The 23,038-nt window shown below is 41.5% G+C and overlaps 1 protein-coding gene across 2 annotated transcripts in view; it reads left to right on the forward strand.

Annotated features, from left to right (window-relative positions):
• The window catches only part of SLC12A7 (solute carrier family 12 member 7), a 364,935-nt gene that overhangs the window by 208,795 nt on the left and 133,102 nt on the right, over window positions 1–23,038 (forward strand). For both annotated transcript variants that reach the window (XM_089669464.1, XM_089669465.1), the window contains exons 11-12: window positions 10,194–10,251; window positions 11,623–11,797. In XM_089669464.1, the coding sequence (XP_089525590.1) occupies window positions 10,194–10,251; window positions 11,623–11,797 (233 nt within the window). The remainder of the gene's footprint in view (window positions 1–10,193; window positions 10,252–11,622; window positions 11,798–23,038) is intronic.

Below are 23,038 nucleotides of genomic sequence, written 5' to 3' on the forward strand. Positions count from 1 at the left end.
ACTTGACAATCTTGAAAACCGCCTACATGTTTTGTTCTACTCTACATAAAATGGTCCACTTTTTTGCAAGCGGCATACAAGTATTCAGTGTCCTTTCTGCTGAAAGAGCGCAAGAAAAAGTGTCTATAAACACCTTCATGTACGTGTCATGAGCCCACAGAATTTTTATTTACCAAGAAGCCTAGATAGTTCCATCCCAAAAAATGAATATTTGTTAGAATCTAATACTGCTTTGTACATATACAGTGGGTATAGGAAAGAATCGCACCCTTTTGAAACCATCACATTTTGTTGCTTTGCAAGTGAAATAACACCAGAAGTTTACAAGTCATTTTTAGGAGGGGGGTTGATCGTTTTTCCAACTCTGATTCTGTTTTTTTTTCTGACATGTTGATGTTATATCTTTCACTTGGATGTTATAGGTTGCACTGGGTAAATACAAGTGGATAAAACAAAAACTGTGTCTGTCTACATTTCTGACAGCAAAACAACAAAATGTAATTATTGGGGGGGGGGGGGATTCTTTTCTATACCTGCTGTATAAGTGAGAAGTAGCAGTGGCAAGTGAATATTGTAATACATAAAACCCCCAGTAACAGTTTTTATATTGTTACAGTATGATGTATTTAAGATTAAAAACAAATGTATAGATTTGCATCTGCAGAGCTGTGTGTTTCCTATGACCTTTGAGATCTCCAACCTGTGCACTATATATATGCGCTGTATCAGCTGCCTCATGTATTACCTGCTGCAATAACAGACCCAGTCTTTATATCAGGTTACTTGAGAACATCCCCTTATGTTTGAGAGGTCAAACAAGGTCATTATAAATAAAGTTTCCTGACTATACATGCAATGAGGTGATGTCTGCATATGGTTTTAAACTTTTTTGAACTGTGCCCTGTATTCCTCATCCAACAGCATAGTGCTATCATCTACTTAAATGTATTACATTTTTGATATTTTGAATTTGTGGCTGTTTAACATATAAATTTACTTTTAACTTTAATGTCCAGGCTGGAGGGGCAGGTTGGTGACCAAGATGTAACTAGAAAAAAAAAATGAGGTCACAAACCTGACTGTGATGTTCATTAGGGGTACTTGGAATAAATTACTGTTATCACAGTTTCCAATGCTTTGTGGGATAACACATTTCCAGTGAAAACAATCGATGACATACAAGTGCATTCCAGCACACTGCAGCTGTGATGAAATTCGAAAGCTCGTGCAATTTACTGATCTGAGGTCACTGTAAACCACTACCTTTTCAGCATATGCTATGTAACATTATCCCTGATTCCTGCAATCACTTCCAGAACAGAACTGAAACAGATTGGTGACTGAAACATCTTAGTGCTGGCATATTTAATGTTAGCTGCTGACTTTATTAATGTTTACATCAGGATTTTTGTTAGACTGGCAGCAGGGAGGTTGTTCTGTCTCCCTTCATTTCTTCTGTTGTTGCCCTTCACAGGCTCCCCCACTCCTATATTACCAATTTCTACTTCCTGTGCATTGTATGGGGCTTAGTCTTTTCTGGTTTTTGCTCTAATTGCCTGTGGCAAGTCTCTAGTTTATTTTCCCTGCAGACTTCCTGCAGACTTCTGGCTTTTAAGTACACTGTATCCCTACTGCAGTCGTCTCTTCCCAGGCTTTCGCTCCGACATGTGCCTGTGTAAATAAAAACCTTGCAGGATTCTATGGCTGACTCACTCTGTTGAAAAACTAAAGAGTAGGATTCTCGACCTACAGTGCCATACAGGACACAGGATTGTTCTCATCAGTACAACTGGGTTACATGCAGCTAGCTTTGGATTATTGGACAATGGCAAAAAAAAAGTTGCTGATACATCTTCTATGTAACCCCTTCCACTCCCAGCTAACCTCCATTTTTTTTTTTTTTTTTTTTTTTAGCAAGCAATAAGGAGATCATAAGAACGTAGGGGAGATATCTGTGTCATGTACTGTATTCCCAGAAATGTATATTACTGTCAAGTCAAAAAAATCCTATTTTCTTAGTTTTACAGCACAGGACACAGTTGTCATTAATCATTTTGACTTTGATGTCCAAAAGCAGTCCAACCAAGCAGTGGGCAACACAGCAACAATGCCAACAGGCTCACAGAACAAGATGGGTCAAGTAGGCCTAGACTGACATGGAGCGCCATTTGTAGTAGCCTACACTTAAAACTGGCATCAGAAGAGGCCGTGGAACTGGTAAAACTTAACAAATGCATGAACAGAAGCCAAGCTGGCAGCCTTGCAAATCGGAGAAACAGATGCCTGATGCTGAAAAGACCACAAAGCACCTACAAATCTCAGGGTGTTTTTCAATAGGAAAGAAAAGAACCCTATTCTTCAGGTCATGGGCTCTTGGGAATATCTCTAATAGGTTTAAAGGGTAGCTTCTGAAGAGCTGAGAGTACCAGACTGAGATCTCAAAGGGACACAGGAGATCATACAAGGTGGGAGATGTGAGCTGACCATGAACAAGGGCCTTAAGCGGTGAGTGAGTGGCTAAAGGCCTCTGAAACAGGGAGGCCAAGTCCGAGACTTGCCTCTAAATTGTAATCAAGGCCAGGTCTAGACCAAACTAGAGGAAAGACAGAATCCTGGCCACAAAATATCTTCTTGAGTGAAATTTCCGCACCAAGCAAAATTATGTCTTCCAGGTGTGAATGGGATGGTACTCTGACCCTTCAGATAGGAGGGTTTTATCAGTTTGAAAGGGCCCACATAGTGTCCAGAAGTCTTGAGTATCGAATCTTCTTGTACCAGTTAGGTGTGATAAGGATCCCTCTTTCTTGATACTGAAAGGAACCCTTTGTATTCTCAGGAGCAGAGAATCTTCTGGTAGAGATGCAAGCCTTTTTTCTGGAGGAGGAGAGTGTGCTAACCTCTTGTGATCTTCTTAATCCAAGAAAGGGCCAAACATGCGTTTTCTCTTCAAGAGTAACCGCTCAAGGCATTTATCAAAAGCTGGCTGATAGAAGATTGATTTGTGATAAGAATTATTTAGATAGACAAATCTCCTATCAGAAGGTACACTTCCTTCAGTACAGAAAAGAGGTCCATCATTCAAGTACATTCACAAAAAACTGGGGAAGTTTTTTGTATATAGTATATGGGGGAAGTCCCAGAACCTCTTTTTGCCAGTGCCGAATCACTAGAAGGTAGCCGCATATAACTCCGTTATAATAACTAAAGAAGTCCTGTGTCCTGTACTGTATGACTAGAAAAGTTGGGCTTTATTTTTATTTATTTTTTTAATTCTTTAACCGCTTGCCGCCCTGCCACTGTGTATATACGTGTGCAGGGCGACAGTGGAGCGCAAAACCACGTTTAAAAACGGGTTCCGCTCTCCCGACACTTTCGCCGGCAGGGGGCGCGCGCGCGCGCGCTCCCGCCGACCCGCGGGTGACACGATTTGATCCAGGAGGGATCAATCATTAGATTTCAGCCAGTAATTTCTGGCTGAAATCACATGATCGGTCCCTGTCCTATCCTGTCCTGTGTTGACATACACACAGGGCAGGATATGATGTCATTCTTCTCTGCCTGGACACATTCCGTTCCAGACAGAGAAGAAGACATCCAAAAAGTGAGTACACAAGCACTACACTACAGTTAGAACACTCTAGGACACATTTAACCCCCTGATCACACCCCCCTCCAGTTAACCCTTCACAGCCCTGTCACCAGTGTCACTGATCAGTGAAGAGATTTTTACTGATCAGTGTCGCTGGCGACTTCCGATAGAGTTAGCGCCCCTCCCAGATAGCGCCAGTTTGCCCGCCAGTACACCAGTAATCCCGTTTAACCCCTTGATCGCCCCCCCCCTCCAGTTAACCCCTTCACTGCCCTGTCACCAGTGTCACTGATCAGTGAACCAATTTTTACTGATCACTGTATCAGTGTCGCTGGCGACTTCCGATAGTGTTAGCGCCCTTCCCAGATAGCGCCAGTTTGCCCGCTAGTGCACCAGAAATCCCATTTAACCCCTTGATCGCCCCCCTCCCCCCCCCAGTTAACCCCTTCACTGCCCTGTCACCAGTGTCATTGATTACAGTGAACAGATTTTTACTGATCACTGTATTAGTGTCACTGGTGACTTCCGATAGTGTTAGCGCCCCTCCCAGATAGCGCCAGTTTGCCCGCTAATGCACGGGATTTTTTTTACCAAATACATGTAGCAGAATACATTTTGGCTTAAATTTATGACTAACTTTGAGTTTACGATATATTTTTTATAGCTGTAAGTAGAAAATATTGTTTTTTTTCAAAATTTTTGTGTTTTTTTTGTTTATAGCGCAAAAAATAAAAAGCGCACAGGTGATCAAATACCACCAAAAGAAAGCTCTATTTGTGTGAAAAAAAGGACGTAATTTTTGTTTGGGTGCAGCATTGCATGACCGCGCAATTATCATTTGAGTTAGTGCAGCGCTGTATAGCAAAAAAAGGCATAAATTACAGCCTCTATACGATAGTTTGTAGACGCTATAACTTTCACACAAAGCAATCAATATACACTTACTGGGATTTTTTTTACCAAAAACATGTAGCAGAACACATTTTGGCTTAAATTTATGACTAACTTTGAGTTTACGATATATTTTTTATAGCTGAAAGTAGAAAATATTGTTTTTCAAAATTTTCGTGGTTTTTTTGTTTATAGCGCAAAAAATAAAAAGCGCACAGGTGATCAAATACCACCAAAAGAAAGCTCTATTTGTGTGAAAAAAAGGACGTAAATTTTGTTTGGGTACAGCATTACATGGCCGCGCAATTATCATTTGAAGTAGTGCAGCGCCAAACAGCAAAAAAAGGCCTGGTCATTAAGGGGGGTAAATCCTCTGGGGCTCAAGTGGTTAAGGTTTCACATTACAAAACTGAGTTACAGGAAAAGATTACTGAGTGTTGTCATGCAAGTAAGACAAATGTACACAATACTAGACTACCACCATGATCATCCATGGATTCTTTAATATTAGATTAGAAAATACAGGGCTGATCTGCTACATCTCACAATCCAAGGTCTGAAATGTATAACACTGCTGGGTGACATTTTATTTCTCTGGTTCCTCTTGAGACCGGGCCATTTGAGCGCACAGGTCATACCTCTACAGCTGCCCATTAGGGGCCTGCATTCCAGAGGTTCAGCTCAACTGGCAAGTTCTGCAGTGTAGTTGGCAGAATACGTATATTCACTTAAAAAAAAAAAAAGAAAATGTGCGAAACTGTTTTGTGATTTGAAGAGGTGAGACTGTTTTATGCAGTGTAAATTTTGTTGTTTCTATGTAAAAAACACCCATGGGTGGGGGTACTGTCTGCTGCCAATACAATACAATGCAGGCTTTAGCTGAATTGAGTAAATGGATTGATTTAAATGGATATAAACGCATGAGCGTTTATAACGCTTTTGTTAGAGGCGAGCCAGATGAAGCAGGTATGCTGCTTGATCATTGCCTAATTGTACATCAGGGAGCTTGAACATGAGGTTATGAATTCCTGACCAAAAATGTTTTTAAACCGGGCAGCTCCAGAGCATATTGAGATGGGTGCCTTCTGAGTGAAACATCTCCAGCACATACAGTAGGTAAGTTTTGAGGGAAAATCTTATGAATGGGCAAGGGGACCTTGTACCCTGATGTTACAATTTTTCGAAGCCCATTTCCTGGAGAGAACTAGAGATGAATGCCACATGAGTGAAAAAAAAAAATCTGTCTTTTCTGTTGATCTGAAAAGCAGGTGCCCAAATCCACCTTCCACTTAGTGTTGTAAGGCAGGTCTTGCTGTTCTGAAGAAAGGGCAGGCATCTTGTAGGAAAAAGATGGACTATGCCTAATTGGTGTGGGAGAAGTACAGAGCTTTTCAAAACCTGTTTGTGGGGGCAACGGAAGGGAGTTTCCCAAGGCTTGTTAGAAAATATCTCAATTGTAAGTCATTCCAGAAAGGCAACAGGGGCTTATGCAGGCCATAGATGGGTCGAAAATCGGCCGATTTTTCGGCCGAAAATACAATCGGCCGATTTTCGGATCGTTAGTGGGCTATTTGTTCGGCCGTTTTTCGGTATTTTGGCCGTTTTTTTTAATTGGGAAAGTTGGAAAAAAATCGGCTGATTTTGCCGATCGGCCGATTTTCGCGGCAATAATGGGCTCATCGGCCGATTTTTTTACCGATAAAAAATCTGCGCATGAGCAGTGACCTGCAAGAGGAAGACAAAAAAGAAAGAGGAAGAAGAGGATGAAGAGAATGAAGAAGAGGATGATGATGAAGAAGTAGAAGAGGATGATGATGATGAAGAAGAGGATGATGATGAAGAAGTAGAAGAGGATGATGATGAAGTAGAAGAAGAAGAGGATGATGATGAAGTAGAAGAAGAAGAGGATGATGATGAAGTAGAAGAAGAAGAGGATGATGAAGTAGAAGAAGAGGATGATGATGAAGAAGAGGATGATGATGATGATGATGAAGTAGGAGGAGGATGATGATGAAGTAGGAGGAGGATGATGATGAAGTAGAAGAGGATGATGATGAAGTAGAAGAGGATGATGATGAAGAAGAAGAGGAGGAGGATGAAGAAGAGGATGATGAAGAAGAGGAGGATGATGAAGTAGAAGAAGAAGAGGATGATGATGATGATGAAGTAGAAGAAGAAGAGGATGCTGATGATGAAGTAGAAGAAGAAGAGGATGCTGATGAAGAAGTAGAAGAAGAAGAGGATGATGATGAAGGAGAAGAAGAGGATGATGAAGAAGGAGAAGAAGAGGATGAAAAATAAAAGGAATTCCAGTCCTGCAAAAAGTGTCTCTGCAGAGAGCTCTGCTATTTCTTTGACAGTTTTTTGACATTTACAGAGGTTGCAACATTGTATCTATTTGTTTCCGAATAAAAACATATGTATCCTAAATGGATACAAATAGATACATTGTTGCAACCTCTGTAAATGTCAAGGAACTGTCAAAGAAATAGCAGAGCTCTCTGCAGGGACACTTTTTGTCGGCTGTAGACGGGATGAAAATCGGACGATTTTTTTTTTACCATTGATGGTAACGTCGGCCGATTGAACGACCGATTTTTCATTTTTTAAAAGAAAAATCTGCCGTTTTTCTCCCCGTCTATGGCCTGCATTAGTCTGGGCTTTAGTTTTGCTGGGACTGGCTTTAGGATGCCTCTACTTATAAAGCCCAGTGCTTCATTAGTTGTATTTTGATAAATTTACAACAAATGACCCTCCTAAGGAAACAAAGTAAAAGTCTTTCTAGTCAGGGTTGACTCACACTTTGGCAAGCTCAAGATTTAGTATACCAGACTGGATCAGTGCAAATACTGCTTTTATAGGAGGGAGGAACAGCACTTTTTTTAGCTGTGACGGTTCTATTTAAAGCTGGCCATGGACTGCACAAATTTCTATTGATTTCTTAGAAACTGGATGAAACTCACTCAGTGGGCAGCCACCTAACATCCGATTTATATTTTGATTAAAAAATGTTAGGTGTCGGCAGAAAATTGCTGACTGAAAACCAACTGCATCCAATCAGATGCAGCCACTGTTTAGGTATTTTGACCACCAGGGAGATCAGTTGTCAAAATATAAAAGTCGCAGTGGGAGATTTGTCCATTCTCACTGTTAGCAGGGATTAAGGAATCTGTTTGTTTTTTATTTTTCTCAGTCCTCCGGCTGAACAAGAAAAATTATCAGTGTATGGCCAGCTTAAATACACCCAAGTGAACTCAGAAATGGCTGTTGTAACATCCCAGATTTTGTGTAGTAAAATCATAAAATACATAAATATGCAGTGCTAGTAAGTGAACATACAGTTGCAAGAAAAAGTATGTGAACCCCTTGGGATTACGTGGAGTTTTACATGAATTGGGCATAAAATGTGCTCTGAACGTCATCTAAGTCACAACAATAGAAGAACACAGTCTGCTAAACATAATACTACACAAACATTAGATGTTGCCATGGTTTAATTGCACATAACATGTAAACATTCACAGTGCAGGGAGGAAAAAGTATGTGAACCTTTGGACTTAATAACTGGTTGACCCTCCTTTGGCAGCAATAACCTCAACCAAACGTTTCCTGTAGTTGCAGATCAGACCTGCACAACGATCTGGAGTCATTTTGGACCACTCCTCTTCACAAAACTGTTTCAGTGTAGCAATATTCTTGGGATGTCTGGTGTGAATCGCTCTCTTAAGGTCATGCCACAGCATTTCAATCGGGTTGAGGTCAGGACTCTGACTGGGCCACTCCAGAAGGCGTATTCTGTGCTGTGGCAGCCATTGTTTTGAAGAATTACTTGTATGCTTTGGGTCATTGTCCTGTTGCATCACCCATCCTCTGTGGAGCTTCAGTTGGCGGACAGATGGTCGTACGTTTTCCTGCAAAATGTCTTGATAAACTCTGGAATTCATTTTCCCATCAATGACAACAATCCGTCCAGGCCCTGAGGCAGCAAAGCAGCACCAAACCATGATGCTCCCTCCGCCATGTTTCACAGTGGGGATGAGGTTTTGATGTTGGTGTGCTGGGCCTTTTTTTCTGCACACATAGTGTTGTGTGTTCTTCCCAAACAACTCAATCTTGGTTTCATCTGTCCACAGTATATTTTGCCAGTAGTGCTGTGGAACATCCAGGTGCTCTTTTGCAAACTTCAAACGTGCTACAATATTCTTTTTGGACAGCAATGACTTCCTCCGTGGTGTCCTCCCATGTACTCCATTCTTGTTTCATGTTTTCCTTATTGTAGATGTGTCAACAAAAATGTTAGCATGTGCCAGAGATTTCTGTAGGTCTTTAGCTGACACTCTGGGATTCTTCTTTACCTCATGCAGCATTCTGCGCTGTGCTCTTGCAGTCATTTTTACAGGACGACCATGCCTAGGGAGAGTAGCAACAGTGCTAAACTTTCTCCATTTGTAGACAGTCTGTCTTACCGTGGACACATGAACATCAAGGCTCAAGGAGATACTTTTGTAACCCTTTCCAGCTTCATGCAAGTCAACAATTCTTGATCATAGGTCTTCTGAGAGCTCTTTTCTGCGAGGCATGGTTCACATCAGAGAGTGCTTCTTGAAACCAGTAAACCCAAAACAGGTGTGTGTTTTTTAAGGGCAGGACAGCTGTCAGCAACACATCCAATATCATCACACTGATTGGAGTCAAGGTTGGCTCACTCCTGGCTCCAATTAGCTCTGGGAGAAGTCATTAAGCTAGGGACTCACATACTTTTTCCTCCCTGCACTGTGAATGTTTACATGTTATGTGCAATTAAACCATGGGAACATCTAATGTTTGTGTAGTATTATGTTCAGCAGACTGTGTTTTTCTATTGTTGTGACTTAGATGACGTTCAGAGCACATTTTATGCCCAATTCATGCAAAACTCAACGTAATCCCAAGGGGTTCACATACTTTTTCTTGCAACTGTATGTAGAAAAGATTGGACTAATACAACACACTGGATTATATAAAAGATGAGTCCATTATATGGTGAAATGAATAAAGTGTTCCGTGCAAGTATTTAATAAATCCATACTGGAGGAAAACTGTGACTCTTGTGATTGTGAAGATAGACAAACATTGCACTAACCAGATAGCGCAATTAATGCGCATGGAGCATATAAGACCTGCTCCTGGTACTCTGGATGTGTAATACCACAAGGATAGGTGTCATCAGTTTATAGGCCACTAGGTGTCATCCATCCAGGTATACCCTCCAGTTTTCGAATATGCCAGTCACAGCCACCAGGGGAAGGGTCATGCACCAATCCAAGCCACAGATAAACCTTCAAAAAACAGGCTCCCAAAGGAATGAAGAGCCCAGAGAAAGCCTCCAATGGTGTAGTAGGTCTTTATTTCCAAAAAATGTCAGCATAAGCAGGTTAAAAAAGAACTTACATCTGAATCCAATATGGCCACCGGCCGTCTATCAAGGTGGCCCTGTGGTATATGCACAGGAGTTTATGACCGTGTCTAAGGCGACCTAAATAAGAATGCATCTATATTTTAAAAAAGCAATCACACTGCTGCACTATCATTGCTTTAGTAAATATAATCATTGGAAAAATTTAGAAATGTGACCTGAATGTACTATTTTTCTTTTTTAATTGGCTTTGAACTTTGGGAAATAGTCTTACACGTTGAAATATTTTCTATTTTGTTCCTTAATAACTCACAACAGATTTGTCTTGTGTAGTATTATTTGGTGCATGCATCGAAGGTTCACTTCTGCGTGACAAGTAAGTAAAAAGCTAGGCAATTGTAAAGTGTGTGTGTGTGTGTGTGTGTGTGTGTGTGTGTGTGTGTGTAAAAATAGGAACACTTTCTTAATAATTGAATGTCCTTTTTGTGTTTTAATAAATATTTCCTTATAGATAAATTATCAATTGATCTTGCAAGTTACTCATCCGTCCTTGTTATTAGTGGCAGTGAGCTTATATAGCCTCTGCAGTATTGCCAGCACAGTGTGTATGTTTCTCTTCTACTCGTTAAGTTGTGTCTACTTGCAGCTCAGGAGCTCGGCTAAACCACAGCAGGTTACATTTCCTGGAGATGTCCTTCATCTTTTTCAGGCTTTTCCCCCAGGCCATGCAGAGTGAATTGAAGCTGTCAAACATCCTATCTGCTCTGCAGGTGTTGCTGCCTGCAGGGCAGATCAAATGCTTGCCTGAAAACTTCACTCCACTCTGTATGGCCTGGTTGGGCTGAAAAAGATGACGCAAAATAACCCGGACATGTCACCCTCTGCAGCTTTAGCCCAGTCCCTGACCCTGGACGTGCTGAAGTAAAAAAAAATAAAAAAATAAAAAATAAAGTCATAAGACCTGTAGAAATCTTCAGCAAAGCTTTCTTCTAAAAATCAATTGTTAATGCAATGCCTTGTCCTTTAGATGTGGGAAAACTGACTGGGTTTACAACAAGAACATATACATTATACAGTAGCATGCTCTATACAGATATTGCCATGCACCCATGTCGTCAAATCTGAGTTTTTCCTACTTGCTGTACTGGCAAGATCTTTTGGGGAACAGAAGAAAAGTACTGTAGTAGACGTTTACAGTATATCATTATAGATTTTCTGTACATAAATGATAACAGCTGTGCAGGAAAACTCTGGGCACTTTATAACAGTGCCAGGAAATTGTGTTGAGAATTATATTTGCTGTCCTTCATACTATACTAAATCTGTACTAGCACACTCGCACCATGGAAGTCTTTTTGTCAGCATTCAATTGGAATCTACTGTATAAAGACTGTGGTACATCCACCAATATATCAGAATATTTCTGAATATTTCAGGCAGAGGTTTTGTGGTAGTGAGCAGGCCACGCGGTGAACTTCTCTGGACAACAGTGTTGCTAGCAACTATGTATGATGTACGCAGTCTGTTGAAGAGTTGGCGGGGCAGTAGATATAGGCAAGTGTATCCAGGATAGCATGAGAACCAAAAAAAAAAATTCCACTAGTTACATAAGTGTGCTCGTTTTGTAGAGTATACAGTATATTAATCATCGATATAAGCTATGTTATATCATTATCTAAGATAACAAAATAACCCATTCACTCATGTTTCATTAAAGAAAAAAAACATTTTTTTTTTTTCTTCACAGATTTGGTGAATCCGTTAGTGGTCAGCTTGTAATAGGCATTTTGGCTTGGCCATCTCCTTGGGTAATTGTTATTGGCTCTTTCTTCTCTACTTGTGGTGCTGGACTCCAGAGTTTGACAGGAGCGCCTCGTCTTCTACAAGCCATTGCAAGAGATGGAATAGTGCCTTTCCTTCAGGTAACACAAGCTTATAAGAACACGATGAGCACTCAAACACTGTGCAACATTCAGGTAAAATAAACGAGTGCTGGGTGGATAAACAAATGAAAAAGCTGCTCGCATAAAATAGATAAACATAAATATATGCAGTGGGGGGGGGGCTCGCAGCAAAAACAAGCCCAAGAGGGAAGTCTTGTAGTAGTTTATTGGTAAAAATAAATGGACATGACAAAAAGGTAAATGGACTTACATCAGAAAAAACCAAGATGGCCGCCGGCCGTCCATGTGAGCCGTGCGGAGTGACGTCACTAATGTTAGGCCTAATGTTAGGATGACCCCCTGAGCTGCAGTGTTCTAGATCTAGATGACCAAGAGTTGGTCTTATTATACTCCAATGCGCAAGAGATTGCGCTTTCTGGTTAGTGCAATCTACATCCATTCTCACAGCCACAGCAGTCACGGATTTTCGCACCATTTATTACTATCATTGGAAATATTGACTTTTATCACATATGTCACTGTATGCACCTTTCACATCCTGAACCTCAGCGCCGTGGAGCGCTGTTTGCACTGTGCAACATTAATTGAACAATGCAGCATGTGTCTCACTTTCTGAGCTACAATAGCTTGTGCAAAAGAGGAATACTGGTTATTTGTAATTCCTTTATTTGTACATAAGGCATACAATATAAAAGACTGAGTAGGATGTCAACTGAAGTACAAAAACTAACAATGTAATTGTTATAACATCAGGTTATTTAACCACTTGAGCCCCAGAGGATTTACCCCCCTTAATGACCAGGCCTTTTTTTGCTGTTTGGCGCTGCACTAATTCAAATGATAATTGCGCGGTCATGCAATGCTGTACCCAAACAAAATTTACGTCCTTTTCTTCACACAAATGGAGCTTTCTTTTGGTGGTATTTGATCACCTGTGCGCTTTTTATTTTCTGCGCTATAAACAAAAAAAACACGAAAATTTAAAAAAAAAAAAAATTTTTTCTACTTTCAGCTATAAAAAATATATCGTAAACTCAAAGTTAGCCATAAATTTCAGCCAAAATGTATTCTGCTACATGTTTTTGGTAAAAAAAATCCCAATAAGTGTATATTGATTGCTTTGTGTGAACATTATAGCGTCTACAAACTATGGTATAGATACTGTAATTTATGCCTTTTTTTGCTATACAGCGCTGCACTAATTCAAATGATAATTGCGCGGTCATGCAATGCTGTACCCAATCGAAATTTACGTCCTTTTTTTCACACAAATAGAGCTTTCTTTTGGTGGTATTTGATCACCTGTGCGCTTTTTATTTTTGGCGCTATAAACAAAAAAACACGAAAATCTTGAAAAAAAACCAATTTTTTCTACTTTCAGCTATAAAAAATATATCGTAAACTCAAAGTTAGTCATAAATTTCAGCCAAAATGTATTCTGCTACATGTTTTTGGTAAAAAAAATCCCAATAAGTGTATATTGATTGCTTTGTGTGAACGTTATAGCGTCTACAAACTATGGTATAGATACTGTAATTTATGCCTTTTTTTGCTATACAGCGCTGCACTAATTCAAATGATAATTGCGCGGTCATGCAATGCTGTACCCAATCGAAATTTACGTCCTTTTTTTCACACAAATAGAGCTTTCTTTTGGTGGTATTTGATCACCTGTGCGCTTTTTATTTTTGGCGCTATAAACAAAAAAACACGAAAATCTTGAAAAAAAACCAATTTTTTCTACTTTCAGCTATAAAAAATATATCGTAAACTCAAAGTTAGTCATAAATTTAAGCCAAAATGTATTCTGCTACATGTTTTTGGTAAAAAAAATCCCAATAAGTGTATATTGATTGCTTTGTGTGAACGTTATAGCGTCTACAAACTATGGTATAGATAATTTGAAATTTACACAGCTTTTACTTTCTGACCGCCCATCACATCTCTTGAGGTGCTAAAATACCAGGATAGAACAAACACCCCCAAATGACCCCTTTTTGGAAAGCAGACACCCTAAGCTATCTGCTGAGAGACATATTGTGTCCATGGAAGATTTATTTTTTTTCCACAAGTTTCTGGAAAATGACAAAAACTTTTTTTTTGTTTTTTTTTTTTTACACAAAATTGTCATTTAAATGATTTATTTCTTGCACAAGCCATGGGTATATGTGGAATTATACCCCAAAATACATTCTGCTACTTCTACCGAGTATGAGGATACCACACATGTGACACTTTTTGGGAGCCTAGCCACATACAGGAGCCTGAAATCCAATGAGCACTTTGAAAGCCTGAAAGTGCGTAACTTCTTCATTTCACTTCCCCACTACCTATCACAGTTTTGGAGGCCCTGACATGCCAGGATAGCACCAAACCCCCCCAAATGACCCCTTTTTGGAAAGTAGACACTCCAAGGAATTTAAAAAGAGGCATGGTAAGTATTTTGCAGATCTAATTTTTTCTCACAAGGTTTTGAAATATAAAAAAGAAAAGAAAAAATATATTTTTATTTTCTTTCTTCATTTTCCAAAAACTTGTGGTAAAAAAATAAATTCTTCTATTGATTCAACATGCCTCTCAGCAAATAGTTTGGGGTGTCTACTTTCCAAAAAGGGGTCATTTTGAGGGGTGGGGGCATTTTATGCCCAGCATTAGAGGTTTATGCCACACATCACTCACTCTTCTAACCACCTGAAGACCAAGCCTTTTCTGACACTTTTTGTTCACATTAAAAAAATCTGTATTTTTGCTAGGAAATTAAAGTGAACCCCCAAACATTATATATTTTCTTAGAGCAGACACCCTAGTAAATAAAATGGTGGGTGGTGCAATTTTTTATCTCACATATTACTTACACAGCGATTTTTCAAACGCAATTTTTTTGAAAAATATACACTTTTTTAATTTTAATGCACAAAATTACAATATATTGGCCAATTATTTGGTATGATATAAAAGATGATGCTATGCTGAGTAAATAGATACCAAACATGACATGCTTTAAAATTACGCATGCCCTGTGCAATGGCGACAAACTGCATACATTTTTAATTTCTATAGGCAACGCTTTAAAAGCCTTTACAAGCTACCATTTTAGATTTACAGAGGAGGTCTAGAGCTATAATTACTGCCCTTGTTCTGACGTTCGTGGCGATACCTCACATGCATGGTGCAATCGCTGTTTCCATACTGGGAAAGGGTCAACGCTCACGACCGCAGGTGTGCGCGTGCGCGGATGGGCGAGGGTCCTTTTTTTTTTTCTTTTTTTTTTTTTTCTTTTTTTCTGATTTATTTAATTATTTTTACACTGTCCCTTTAATTTATTTATTTTTTAATCACTTTTAATGCTATCTCAGGGAGGGGGAGGGGGGGCCATTTTTTCCCGCTGCTTGTAAAGGCAATTCTGCAGCTAATTAACCACTAGGAATGCTTTTACATGAAAGCCCATTGCCGGCTGAAAAAAATAAAACCAGGATGATGCCTGCAGCTGCAGGCATCACCCTGGTATAACCATTCAAAGTCCAGTGATGTACCAATACGTCACTGGTCCTTGTTGGGTGTATATGCTATGTTCTTTTTTTCTTTATGCAGCCTGTGGGCTGAATGAAAAAAAAGAGAAGAAATCTCTGCCAGAAAAAGTGCGTGGTATGCCCACCATTAGAAACCTCCCTCAATCCACCCACTTCTAATGGTGGGCACATATGAAATGTGCCAACAAATATAAAATATATATGCCGAAGCATGGGGGCCATCCACCCACTGGCCACCCCAGGCCCCCATGCTTTGGCATACATTCTCTTTTTTTTAACTGCGGATGAAAAATCTCATCCGACAGCACTGCACACACCTACTTATGTCTATTCTGAAAGCAAGACCCTGTTGCTGTCATAATAAACAGGTCAGTGCTGCAGTTTGACGTTCCTGCAAAGAAATCAACAATGGTTAACAATAAAACATAAACTCAATAAAACAACTTTATAAGGAAAAGTGTGTGGTGGTATGCCCACCATTAGAAACCTCCCTCAATCCACCCACTTCTAATGGTGGGCACACATGAAATGTGCCAACAAATATAAAATATATATGCCGAAGCATAGGGGCCATCCACCCACTGGCCACCCCAGGCCCCCATGCTTTGGCATATATTCTCTTTTTTTTTAACTGCGGATGAAAAATCTCATCCAACAGCACTGCACACACCTACTTATGTCTATTCTGAAAGCAAGACCCTGTTGCTGTCAGAATAAACAGGTCAGTGCTGCAGTTTGACGTTCCTGCAAAGAAATCAACAATGGTTAACAATAAAACATAAACTCAATAAAACAACTTTATAAGGAAAAGTGTGTGGTGGTATGCCCACCATTAGAAACCTCCCTCAATCCACCCACTTCTAATGGTGGGCACATATGAAATGTGCCAACAAATATAAAATATATATGCCGAAGCATAGGGCCATCCACCCACTGGCCACCCCAGGCCCCCATGCTTTGGCATATATTCTGTTTTTTATAACTGCGGATGAAAAATCTCATCCAACAGCGCTGCCCACTCTGACTTATGTCTATTCTGAGAGCAAGTTCCTGTTGCTGTCAGAATAAACAGGTCAACGCTGCAGCTGAAAGCATTCCTGCAAACAGAAATGGTTAACAATAAAACAACAATAAACCAGTGAAAGTCGAACAATCACAAAAATGACAACAACAAAAAAAACTATAACTATTTTTGGTTTTTATATTTTTTTATTTTTTTGGGGGGTATTTGTACTTTTATTTATTTTTTTTATTTTTTTAACTTTTTTTTTCCAAACTTCAAACATTTAAACAGCTGGTAGGGTCTCTCCAAATGCGATAGCCAGTTTCCTGACTACCTAACATCTTTTGAGACCCTGTGTAAATGTGCCCTGATCTGTGCCGTGCTGTACCCTATACTAATAGTTCACTAGTGTATGGTAGAGGCGGAAGCAGGGCTTGATGCAGAGGCCAGGTTGGCCAGGACAGGAGGGACAACAATAGCGGCTGTCACGCCTAATTCCACGTTTGCTGCAGACACGACATCTTTTTTGGGGTCTTCTTTGGGTTGGGGTACCAGGAATGGTATCGAGAAAATGTCTCTCATGCAGACGGCTAACTGCATCTGGGAGAGGGATTTGGGGCGCAGCACCTTCTGGATACAAAAGGGCCCTGATGTTCTCTAACTGGAAATTTAGGTATGATCCACTATGTCCAGTTGCTTTATAGAGAACAAAAGCATTATATAGAGCCAATTGAAATAAATAAACTGACACTTTTATGTACCAGCGTTTGGATTTTCGGGAAACTAAATACGGCTGCATCATCTGGTCATTGAAGTCCACGCCTCCCATGTTAAGGTTATAATCGTGGATACAGAGGGGCTTCTCAACAGCACCAGCTGCCGTGGTAATTTGGACGGTCGTATCTGCGTGAATGGAAGACAGGAGGTAAACATCCCGTTTGTCCTTCCACTTCACTGCGAGCAATTCTTCATTTCTCAAGCAGGCTTTTTCCCCCTTTTTAAGACGGGTATTTACAAGCCGTTGGGGGAAGCCTCGGCGATTAGATCGCACAGTGCCACATGTGCAAATTCCCAAATTGAACAAATGTCTAAATAGTGGCACGCTTGAATAAAAATTGTCCACGTATAAGTGGTACCCCATATGGAAATAGGATGACGCCAAGTCCCAAACTATCTTGCCACTGCTCCCCATGTAGTCTGGGCATCCGGGGGGCTCCAAGTAACTATCTTTTCCCTCGTAAATCCGAAACTTACATGTATAGCCTGTTGCCCTCTCACAGGTCTTATACATCTTGATCCCATATCTGGCACGCTTGCTGGGGAGATATTGTTTGATTACAAGGCGGCCAGAATATTGAATGAGGGACTCATCGATGCAGATGTTTTTCTGGGGAGTATACACATCTGCAAATTTTTGGTTAAAGTGATTTACGAGGGGCCGAATTTTGTGGAGCCGGTCAAATTCAGGGTCACCCTGAGGACGACTGAGTGAGTTGTCGTAGAAGTGCATAAAACGCCTTATCGTCTCATATCTATGCCTGGCCATGGCAGCAGAGAACACGGACATGTGAACAAGAGGGTCGGTGGACCAATACAACCGCAATTGATTTTTATCATTAATGCCCATGTTGAGGGTTAGGCCCAAAAAAACTTTAAATTCGGAAACCGTAATGGGTTTCCATGCGAATGGTCTGGCAAGGTTTGAATTTGGGTTGGCGGCGATAAATTGGCGTGCATATAAATTGCTTTGATCCACAATCAATGCATAAAGATCTTCTGTGAAAAACAGCTCAAAAAAATTAAGGGGAGTATTTAAATTTGCTGTTTCCACCTGAATTCCGGGTTGGGCAGTGAATGGGGGAAGTACGGGTGCTGCAGAATTTGTGGGCTGCCAATCGGGATTTGCAAGCACATCCGGAAGGACACTAGGGGCTCTACGGGCCTGTCTGCGAATTCTTGGTGGCCGCGGGACACTACTTGTGCTCGCCACCGCACCAGCTTGTACTGCACTTATGGGACTCGCCATGTCACCAAGTGATACTGCAGTGCTGGTATGCCTACGACCAGGACGTACTAGGCCGCTGGTGCTCGCCAGTTCACCAAAAGATACTGCGGCACTAGTACTGGCACTCTGCTGCATATGAGAGTCATCATGCATTTGTACCACCTCAGCAACCTGTGAATGGGATCGGGTACGCCTGACCTTAGCAGGGACCACTTCCTCGTCGTCTGAGCTAGCTGTCAGGGTGCCGCTGCTGTCTATAGGTTCGTATTCTGAGCCTGGTTCTGCCAGTGAGTTTTCCCCTTCGCTCTCACTTGACATGCTCAGAATCCTATAGGCCTCTTCACTAGTGTACCTTTGCTTAGACATTTTGGCCACTAAATTTACAGGTACCTAGTGCGACTCACGGGAAAAAGAGCGCCTGGCTGTCAGGGACTGCTTGAACCGCTACAAAAAATTTACCGACAAGTGCTAACAGATATCAGGCCTGATTCTGTGAACACTGCGGTTTTGTGTGTAATATGTATCAAGTGACAGTTATCTACTGACACTGCACTTGCCGGGGGAGAAGGGGGGGGCGTAGGGGCTAAACGCAGGTGCTGGCAGGTGTTGGGGCTGATCCCGCTAACACTGCGTTTTTGGGGATACTAAAGTAATGTGAATGCTGGTATAGCGCTGATCTGATCAAAGATATTGATCCAATCAGACACTATACTAGCAATGAAGGTTTAGCGTGCAAGTAAGCGTGTTCCTGGCAATCAAGGGGTCAAATGTGATTATTTGTGTACTATCGGGCAAACTGGTGCTATCTGGGAGGGGCGCTAAAACTATCGGAAGTCACCAGTACCAAGTCACCAGTACCAATACAGTGATCAGTAAAAATCTGTTCACTGTAATCAATGACACTGGTGACAGGGCAGTGAAGGGGTTAACTGGGGGGGGGGCGATCAAGGGGTTAAATGGGATTACTGATGTACTGGCGGGTAAACTGGCGCTATCTGGGAGGGGCGCTAACACTATTGGAAGTCGCCAGCGACACTGATACAGTGATCAGTAAAAATTGGTTCACTGATCAGTGACACTGGTGACAGGGCAGTGAAGGGGTCAACTCAGGGGGGCGCGATCAAGGGGTTAGACGGGACTACTGGTGTATTAGCGGGCAATCTGGCGCTATCTGGGAGGGGCGCTAACACTAACGGAAGTCGCCTGCGACACTGATACAGTGATCAGTAAAAATTGGTTCACTGATCAGTGACACTGGTGACAGGGCAGTGAAGGGGTCAACTCAGGGAGGGGGGGGGGGTGATCAAGGGGTTAGACGGGACTACTGGTGTATTAGCGGGCAATCTGGCGCTATCTGGGAGGGGCGCTAACACTAACGGAAGTCGCCAGCGACACTGATACAGTGATCAGTAAAAATTGGTTCACTGATCAGTGACACTGGTGAGAGGGCAGTGAAGGGGTCAACTCGGGGGGGGGGCGATCAAGGGGTTAGACGGGACTACTGGTGTATTAGTGGGCAATCTGGCGCTATATGGGAGGGGCGCTAACACTATCGGAAGTCGCCAGCGACACTGATACAGTGATCAGTAAAAATCGCTTCACTGATCAGTGACACTGGTGACAGGGCAGTTAAGGGGTTAACTGGGGGGTGGGGGGGGGAATTAAGGGGTTAAATGGCTTTATTGGTGTACTGGGGGGCAAACTGGCGCTATCTGGGAGGGGCGCTAGCACTATTGGAAGTCGCCAGCGACACTGATACAGTGATCAATAAAAATCGCTTCACTGATCAGTGACACTGGTGACAGGGCAGTGAAGGGTTAACTGGGGGGGGGCAATCAGGGGGTTAAATGTGTCCTAGACTGTGTTCTAACTGTCAGTGTGCTGTTTTACTCACGTTTAAATGTCTCTTCTTCTCTGTCTGGAACGGAATGTGTCCAGGCAGAGAAGAATGACATCATATCCTGCCCTGTGTAAATATCAACACAGGACAGGATAGGACAGGGACCGATCATCCGATTTCAGCCAGAAATCACTGGCTGAAATCTAATGATTGATCCCTCCTGGATCGAATCGGATCACCCGCGGGTCGGCGGGAGCGCGCGCGCGCGCCCCCTGCCGGCGAAAGTGTCGGGAGCGCGGAACCCGTTTTTAAACGTGGTTTTGCGCTCCACTGCCGCCCTGCACACGTATATACACAGTGGCAGGGCGGCAAGCGGTTAAAGAAATGGAGAATATTTACATTCATCTGAGCCACATGAGAACCCAGTAGGTCCTGAACACTTTTGCCAGAGTAACAGGAGTGTAGAACAGGTCATGGGCAGGATCCATTTGTAACCGTAGAGAATCATCCTGGAGTGAGGGTGATGGGGGCAAATCTGAGATGAACATGACTGACTAATGTGCTAATAGAATAAAAACACATTGTAGGGAGGGCTGCCCAACTACAGTACCAGAAGCACACTGACATCAATCAAAACAAGGGGGAGTACAGGAAAGAGAGGAGAAGGGGGTAAATCCTGTAGAGGGTAAATCGAGGTAAGAGGAGGAGAAAGTGTTTTGCCCCAGAAGAAATAAATAAAAAATGGGGAGTTGCTATAAGTGCCTGTGCCCCCTTTAATACATTTTAATGCAACCCATATTCCTGTCCTTTTAACACGTGACAGCAACATGAGACCTGTGCAGCATAGTCACCTGTTAAAAGGACAGAAATATGGGTGGTAGTACAATGTGTTCTTAAAGGAGGGTACAGGCAATTTTAGCAACTCCTCGTTTTTCCTTTTACTTCAGACAACTGCATTCCAGTAACCTTTTAATGTACAGAAAGTCCTTAAAAATACAGTGGTCATGGTGAAGGTGGGGGGAAAAAATGGTTGGTGCGCTTCACGCTGAACTACACTCACTCGTAGTGTGTTATGGATACGTTATGAGGAAGTTCAAGTTTAGCATGAAAAAAAAATCAACAGTTTTCTCTCCCTAACTTCACTGTGATTGCTATATTTTTAAGGACTTTTTGTACATTAAAGGTGGTTATTGGAGTGCAGTTGTTTGAACAGTGGAGAGGAGAACTCTGATTCGCTGCATCGGCAGCCTGGCAGGAAGTTGTCAGTTATTCATGGGACATACAGGTAGGAGCCTACAGGGACTGGGGAGCAAGCAGTCTGCAGTACCGGAGAAGTTGTATGGGTAGAGAGTGCAAGCCAAGGGAGAGAGGAGCTGTGCAGGGAAGACAACGTGGAAGCAGCAGCAGGGCCTGGAGACAGAGGCAAAGCAGCACTCTCTCTACAGGGATCAGACACCCTAATTAGCCTGACAGACTACACTTTTTTTTTAGAAACCTGACATTGAAGCCTAACTCCATGTTTACTATTTGCGTCACTAACAGATGTGCCTGCTGGGGGAGCTGTATATACACTCACAATTTGTCACAGCATGGCAAGCGTGCTATCTAATTATTGTCCACTGGGTACCAAAGGCTGCACCTTCCCAGGGAAATTATCTACAGCCCTGTACACATTTCTACTGAATGTTAAAGCTGTCTATCAGAGTGATGGGCCAGTAGGAAAGTGGGGAGAAGAGAGCTTAGCTTTGATACTACTTGGAAGTGTCAGAGCTTTACTTTGTCATACTTGGTTTGGATTTGATTATGATTGGAGGGTTTGGGAGGCTGCACATTATACCTGCAGCAGCTTTTTTCTTTTATTTCATTATAACAGGGTTGCTTTAAGAAGCTGTTTTTACAAACTGTATTGCTTTTGAAAAATGTAATATAATTTGTGGTAACCTATACTTTTAGAGGAAGAGACCAAGTTGAAGTAGTTTCTAAACAGCAAAATACACTGACTATGCTGGAAACGGGACTGTGCATACAGTTTTTTTTTTTATAGAGTAGAGGAAACGGGTAGGAACGTATTATCTTTAGTAATTCTGTGTGATTAGCTGATCAGAAAATATTAGTCTTAAAACCATTTATTAAATATTCTCTCCATATCAAATACAATACATATATCCAAACTCCGGGTGCTTCTTGCTCTCTGTCTTTATTCAATGAGTGGAGTCCCAGTCTACAAGTCAATCTTCAAATCTACTGGTAATGATCCAAAATAAAAAAAAGTTTAGTGTAGTATTTACACCCAAAGACTACTTAAAATAATACTGTATGTGCTCAAATTTTAAAATGAAAATATTGCAATAAATTACCAAACATGTCTTCTCATGTAATCCTTTTCATATGTACCCTTACCCTCCAATAAACCACTGTTGAGTCTTCTTCCCCTTGCAATCTCCTTGATGTACATCCCTGTGATACATATTCTTCCCTAAAGACTCCAATATGGATGTGTTTGTAAATCCCAAAAACAAAAATACTAATATAGTGTAATATCGTTTTGAATATTCACTTAATAAAGACAATAAACCACTTACATTTGAGCTATAAAAGGTGTCCCTTCACCCAGTAAAGATTCCACGTAGTGCAATCGCCCAGCAAGGTCACCCCATGCACCTTACAAATCTTCCAAATCCATGCGTTTGTAAATCGGTCTTGTTAAAAGCTAGCCAGCCCATGAGATAAAAAACACATGAAGATATCATGGTCTCACTATTCTTACACATGTCCCTGGTCCCAGCAGGGCTGGCTATTTTAATTTGTTCAGTTTATGTGGTGGGATGGGAGATCTACGGATAACCATGTTTGGCAAGATCTGAACAGTGTGCTTTATTAT

Source organism: Staurois parvus, unplaced genomic scaffold, assembly GCF_062004578.1.
Source record: "Staurois parvus isolate SC_StPar_1 unplaced genomic scaffold, SC_StPar_1.0 ptg000077l, whole genome shotgun sequence".
In the NCBI taxonomy this organism is placed as follows: domain Eukaryota; kingdom Metazoa; phylum Chordata; class Amphibia; order Anura; family Ranidae; genus Staurois; species Staurois parvus.